Source organism: Glycine max, chromosome 7 (genome assembly GCF_000004515.6).
Source record: "Glycine max cultivar Williams 82 chromosome 7, Glycine_max_v4.0, whole genome shotgun sequence".
Taxonomy (NCBI): Eukaryota; Viridiplantae; Streptophyta; class Magnoliopsida; order Fabales; family Fabaceae; genus Glycine; species Glycine max.
In genome coordinates, this window is record NC_038243.2 from 13345791 (window position 1) to 13353188 (window position 7398).

Sequence of the window (7398 nt, forward strand, 5' to 3'; positions counted from 1 at the left end):
ATGGCTGGAGACATTGATTCTAGGAAGTCCACTTTGGGCTATTTGATTAAATTTGTAGAGGGTTGTGACTTGGCAGTCCAAGCTGCAAAGGTGTGTAGCTTTGTCTACTACAGAGGCAGAATTCATTGCCATTACCGAAGCATGCAAAGAGTTGCTATGGGTGAAGAAATTCTTGCACGATAGATAATGCATATATAGCTATAAGGATGGTCTTAAAATGGGTAGATAGATAATACATATATAGCTACATTATGTCACGTAAAATCATATGTTGAGTGGTGGTTAAGATTGAATAAAAATAGAGAGTTAGATCAAGTACATGACCATTCACATGAATAAATTATGATTTAGACACATGGCAGTGCAATTTGTACTATCATATCTCATAGTAATAATAGTCATGATGGATTTCAACAAAAGCAAGATGAGAGATAGTGTGAGTGAGAGTTCAAGAGAAAGCGAGAAAGGGTGACAAGTGGACTTTGGTTAGGAAACGGGGCAAAGACAACCATACAACAACCACATAAGGTGTTGGATTTTTTACGCTCCCTTCCTATGTGGAGTAAAGGCCCAAATGACAAGGCCTATTTTGTCTCACTTGTTTCAGTGGAGAGGGATCAGATTTTGGTGTAAGAGAGAGACTCATTTGTGAGGGAAAACAGTTACAAAACATTAAGAGAGAAAGAAGAGAAAAAATCATTGTGATTTTCGTACACCCACCAGAAAGCATTTTTCAGATTGCAACTGCAGATTCTTTCACCGTTGGATCGGGCTAATGTTTGGACAGTAAGTTCTACACACGTGATAATTCAAATTGTCTAGTTGGATTGTTAAAATGATTTCTAGAGAGGGAGATAAATGCTTCGCATTTCCTGTCTGCATTTGGTTTTTTCATCTTTTTGTTTCTCTATTGTAAGCATTGGTGCTTGGTTTTGGTTTTGCTGTCTGTAGCACGTTTCAGTGCACTTGTTTGAGACTCTCTTGTACCTTTATTGATTATAGTGGAGTTATTTCTTTGGTCTGAATGACTCATGGTTTTTACCCTTGCTTAAGGGTTTTCCACGTTAAACAAATTGTGTCTCTTGTGTGCTCTTGATTTCTACTTTGCACTCTATGTTTTATCGGTGCTCCTCACGGGTTCTTGCAAGTTTGGGGGAATTTATTTCCGCTACCTATTGCTCTGTTATTGAGTTAGCCTGTTTTCCCCATTAGAAGGTTCCTGGCATGACATTGTTAGTGGTAGAAGGATGAGACCATGTAATTGAATGGACAAACATCCTTCATCTTCACTAATTTTCCATCCAACTACAAGGCCAAGGACATGTGGAATGTGTTTAAGATTTATAGGAAAGTTACAGAAGTCTTCGTCCCAAGTAGGACAGACAAATATGGGAAGCGATTTGGATAAGCCTTTTTTTCTGGTGTGAAATATGCTAAGATAATGGGTCTTACCTTAGATAAGATATTCATTGGAAATCCAAAGTAATGGGTTAACACGCCAAAATTTGCCAAAGAAGGAGACAATAATAGCAAGACTGAGTTGGCAGGATCCAGAAAGAAAGGGGCGATGAAGAAGCTAGAGAGATAAGATATTAGAGGGAATCCGAGTGCTAGGGGTAATGAACAGTCATATCCTAGTGTCATCAACAAACGACCAACATGTTAATCAACAGAAAAGGTGGAAGACGAGTAGGTATCCTGGTGCATGGTATTTCTTTTAACTTGAAGAAGAAGGACAAAAAGAGGCTAAACAGGGCATGTGTGGGGAGAGTGGTCAACAAAAGGGATTCATATATCAAATAGCAAAAGCTTAATCTTGAAGGCATTTTTTGGGATAAAGGTGACCCTTATGGGATCATCATTGTTCCTTTCGGAATCGCATGATGAGAAGGATCTAACGAAATACATCAATAGAGAAGTCGATTGGGTGGGAGAATGGTTTGATGAGATAACTAGTTGATCCTATATGAGTGGACAATGAGCGCCTGGTATGGATAAAATGGTTTGGAGTGCTTGCATATGCATGGTCAGAGGATTAAGATCCTTGGATCATGCTATGGTGTATATATGTACATGGATGAAGAGACAAAGGATAAGACCAGATTGGATATGGCAAGGATACTAATACGTACAAATTCATAGGATATTATCAGCTATTTGGTTAAAGCTCCGATTGATGGAAATCTTTTCAAAATTAAGATGGTGGAGGAGAAATCGAAGGATTATGCTGAATGCCTATTGTGTAGAAATAGAAAAAAAAATTGTATCAGATTATGAAGATTTTGATGCAGCAGAGGATGCTTCCTTTCCGGAGAACTTTGTTGATAATGAGGTGTCAAAGGAGGATGGTGATGTAGCTCTATTTGGAGCTTGTAGGCCTTGTATCTTCTTCATCAATGGATTTTTTTGCTTCATAAAGATCAATGTCAGCGGAATGGAGAAGGAAGAATGATGATTAGAGACGTCATTTCAAGGAGAAGGTGAGTCAAGAACAAGTTCACCACCATAGAAAACCATGGATAAGAGCTTGAAGGTAGGAGAAGATGAGTGGAGTGAGAAGAAGCATGAAATTTTATGCCTCAAATAAGGTCTGAACTTTGAATTGTAATTCTCAAATGATCAAAGTTGAAAAAATGCACACACAAGGCCTCTATTTATAGCTTAAGTGTCACAAAATTTGAGGAAAATTTGAATTTCTATTCAAATTTCACTTGAATTTGAATTTGAATTTGAGAAGGCAAAATTTTACTAATTATGATGAGTGAATTTTAGCTATGGTTTAGCCCACTAATCCAAGATCAAGTCCAAGATGCTCCACTAAGTGTGCTTAGGTATCATGAGGCATGTAAAACATAAAGGACATGCACAAAGTGTGACTATATGATGTGGCAATGAGGTGTTGCAGGCAAATGCTCACCTCCCCCTCTAAAATTTAATTGGATTGGGCTTCTCGCAATTCAATTAAATTTATCTCCTAACACACACATCAAATATTCACTTAATGCATGTGAAATTACAAAACTACCCTTAATACAAAAACTAGTTTAGGTGACCTAAGATAAAAGGGCTAAAAAATCCTACATTACTAAAGTACCCTACCTACATTATGGAGCCCTAAATACAAGGCCCAAAAATAATGAAATCCTAATCTAATATGTACAAAGATGAGTGGACTCATACTTAGCCCATGGGCCCAAAATCTACCATAAGGCTCATGAGAACCCTAGGGCCTTCTCTTGCCTCTCTGCCCTAATCTTCGTGGAGTCTTCTATCCAATGCCCTTGGGGGTAGGATTGCATCAGATGACACGAGTTTTTTTAATATTCAAAATTCAAATTTTAAATGAGCACATAGGGGTCACGTGAAGTGAGTAATGTCGCACATAAAGTGCCTACCACTCAGGAATTGGATAATGGCCCTTTGGGCACAACTGTAGCCTATATAGAATTCCATTGCTCTATCTCGGATAGACAATAGGAGACATCAATTATATCTTTAGGTCGAACCAATAGGGCTCGCTACACCTTTATTTTTCGCCCAAAGAAACAACCAATGAAAATATCAATCATGGTCCAATGCTCATGCCTAAAAGCATAGTGCAACCAGATGGTGGGGTTGGATCTTTGGGTGGGCCTCCACAAATGGCATTGGTAATTCCTCGTATGAGTACTCACAATGTAGATCCCACATCTGTAGATAGCGGGTATCCAACATCCATAAAGCCAAATTTTTTTATTGTCATTAATGATTCAAATATTGTTAGATGTAATTGACGACACAAAGCAAAATCAGTGGGAGGGGTAGCCAACAAATCTTGGGAATTGGCGAAATTGATTGGTGTAAGCAGGACGAGTCAAGATGATATATATTAAGAAGTTTCAAAAAATGGAAGATAAGGATCGAGTAGCGAGACTTTCTAGTGGGTTTAATGAATGAGTCTTATAAGGATTATTTCCTTAAATACAAGGGGGCAGGATCATGCGAAAAGGCATCACATTTAATCCTTAATTGAAGTCAATAACATTGATTTTTGCATGTTACAAGAATCAAAATGTGAGAGTATAGAGTTGGGCCTAGTCTATGATATCTAGGGAAGTAGGAGTGGAGATCCAAAATGGCAATTTAGACCTTCAGTAAGGAGGGCGAGGGGTCTTTTGAGCATTTAGCGGAAGAAGGATGTCAACATAAGATTTGAATTCTAAGGGTGATGGCTTTTTGGGGGTGTGTTTCTTGTGGAAAGGTGCAAGCGGACCAATAATAGTGGTAAATATTTACTCTTTGAATCATTTAATTGGAAAGAAAAAGTTATAGCATGATCTATGTATGTGGAAATGGGGGTTTAGGGTAAAGCTATGGTGTGTAGCTAAAGACTTCAATGCAGTTAGTTGTGTGAGTGTGCGAGTGAAAGGAAGGGAAGGTCTTCAACAATCAACATCTCAAAAATTGAAGAATTCAGTTCCTTCATTCAAGATATGGAATTGATGGATGCCCTGGTAAAGGGTAAGAATTCACATGGATTAGCCTTGATGGTGAGTCCATGAGTCGTTTGGATTGGTTTTTTATGACAGAAGATCTCATACTCAGATTGGGCAAAGGAACATTTCAAACCATTGCTAGGTTATGGTGAAAAATGAAATTAAAAACTGGGGTCCTAAACCATTTCATTTTTTCAATTACTACCTTGAGCACCCTGATTTCAAAAATATGGTTGCAGTGTGTTAGAATCAAACGAATGTGCAAGTTTGGAACTTTACAATGTTAAAAGAAAATGATAGCATTAAAGATCAAGATTAAAAGCTGGAGTAGGGAGACCTTCGACGGCTTGGATGGGAAAATTGAAGAGTTGGTCAAATAAAGGGATGTGCTTGATAAAAACATGATTGAGGGGCAGATCCAGTGCTCAAATAAAAAAAGATTACTCTCTATGGAATTCTAGAGATGTATTAGACAGAAAGAAAGCATGTTGCTTCAAAAATCCAAGGTCAGATGGATTAAACTGAGAGACTCTAATACCAGATATTTTCATTCTTAAATGAGATTTAGATAGCAAAGGAACCAATTAACAACAATACAATCATAGAATGGGTGGATAGACAATGTTGGTGGTGTGAAAGATGCAGTGAGGAATCATTTTGAGGAGGCTTATTGGGAGCCAGAACTTGACAGACCAAATTTGGATGGAATAGAATTCAAATGTCTCGATTCTATGGAGTCTGAATCCTTAGTTGCTGATTTTGCATATGAGGAAATTAAAGTGGTAGTGTGGAGCTGTGGCAATGGGAAAAGTTCTAGACCAAATGGATTTAACTCAAATTTTTTTAAAGAGTGTTGGAGTATAGTTGGGAAGGATGTATGTGATAGAGTGCATGAATTTTTTTGTAACACTGAACTACCAAAGGCAATTATAGCCTCCTTTATAACATTGATACCAAAGCAGGATTATCCTTTGGGCCTGGCTGATTTTCATCATATATCATTGATAAGCAACATTCATAAGATTATATCAAAGCTGATAGCGGAAATGATTAAGGTACTTCCTTCAATTATATATATGAATGCCATTTTGCCTTTATCTCGGGTTAAGGGAAGGCTTGACGGGGTTCTAGATGCTAATGAACTAATTGACTGGACTAAGAGAAATGGGCGAAAGGTAATCATGGTTAAGGTTGATTTCCAAAAAGCTTATGACTCTGTAAGCTGGTCCTTTTTGGATTACATGATGAGAAGGCTTGGATTTGATGAAAAATAGAGGTCTTGGATAAAAACGATAGTATTTTCAAGAAACATATTAGTTCTTGTGATTGGAAGTCCCACAACACAATTTGAAACTAGAAGAAGTCTAAAACAAGGGCATCCCTTAGCCCCTTTCCTGTTTCTTAATGTAGCTGAAGGATTTTCAAGATTAATGAGAAGCACGGTGGAGAAGGATGTTTTCAAAGGCTTTCGAATGGATAATGAGACACATTTCTCTATCTTGTAGTATGTAGATGATTCGATAATTGTTGGTGAAGAAAGTCAAGATAACCTATGGGCATTAAAAGCAATCTTAAAAAATTATGAATTGGTCTCAGGTCTTAAAGTCAACTTTCATAAAAGTGGTATATATGGGATTAATATTGATGGTCTGTTTTTACAAGCAGTAGAGAACTTTTTGTATTGCAACATTGGTACTTTGCCTCTTAAGTTCCTAGGGATCCCGATAGGGGCTAATGCACGTAGATGCCATACATGGGAACCAATTATAGCTATTTTCCAAAAGAGACTTGTGGGTTGGAGAAGGAAACACTTATATATGGGAGGGGGAGTGGTCATGATAAATTTTGTTTTAAACAACTTACCCCTTTATTTCTTTTCTTTTTACAGGGCCTCGAGGAAGGTTATCTAGTCATCAGTTATAATACAATGCAAATTTTTGTGGCAGGGTGGTCTAAAAATCAAAAGACTAATTAGGTATCATGGGAGAACATATGTCTCCTGAAGCAAGAAAGTGGTTTAGGTAGCAAGAATCTAGAGAAATTCAACATTTGCCTACTAGCTAAATGGCGGTGGCAATTTCTAACATACAGATCAATGCTTTGGTACAAGTCATTATCATATAGATATGATAATTTGCAATAGTCTCACCAGATGACAACAAATACTTCAAAATTATGGAAGGATATTTGTGGATTAGATTCTAATGAAGCAAGCCCTACTAGGTGGTTCTCAGATCAAGTGTAGAGAAAGGTAAGAGATGGAAAACAAAATTATATTATGATCAGATAGATAGTTGGGAGAGAATTGTCTTAAAGATTCTTTTCCAAGGTTGTGTTTCAAATAGCAGCAACCAAAGAAGCATGCCTGGTTGAGCTAGTACCAACACCAACAACAAGATTAGAATGAAGATGGGTATAGAGGCACAATCTATTAATCTAGGAGAATGAGCTTCTTCAACAACTCGAGGATAAGCCTCAACAAGTATATATGGAAGGAAATTTTGAGGACTCATGGGAGTGTAAAGGAGATGATTCAAAAAGATCTTTTGTTGCCTCAACATATAAAATCATAATTCAACACCAATCCAATGAGTCAAATTAATTACAACAATATTTGATCTTAAAACATTTGTGGGCAAGTGATGTGCCTTCAAAGGTTCTTGTATTCTCTTAGAGATTGATTCGGGACAGGCTACCAACATGTCAATAGCTGCAACGAAGAGGTATCCAGATTTCACAAATATCTCATTCTTGCACCTTTTGCCACTCAAACATAGAGGATAGAGAACATTTATTCAAGGGATGCACATTTTCTGTTGGGATATGGAACATTGTATTCACTTAGTTGGGTATTTCAATGGCAATTCCTATGGATATTGTTCGATTATATGAATAGATGGGATTCTTTATCAGAGGAACTAAA

General features: G+C 37.3%; 1 protein-coding gene across 1 annotated transcript; it reads left to right on the forward strand.

The window, feature by feature from the left end:
• On the forward strand, window positions 1-5749 carry LOC102669059 (uncharacterized). Its single transcript, XM_006584152.1, has 2 exons — window positions 1-90; window positions 5081-5749. Exons 1-2 carry the CDS (start codon window positions 1-3, stop codon window positions 5747-5749), a joined length of 759 nt encoding a protein of 252 aa, XP_006584215.1.
• Window positions 5750-7398: the final 1649 nt, after the last annotated feature.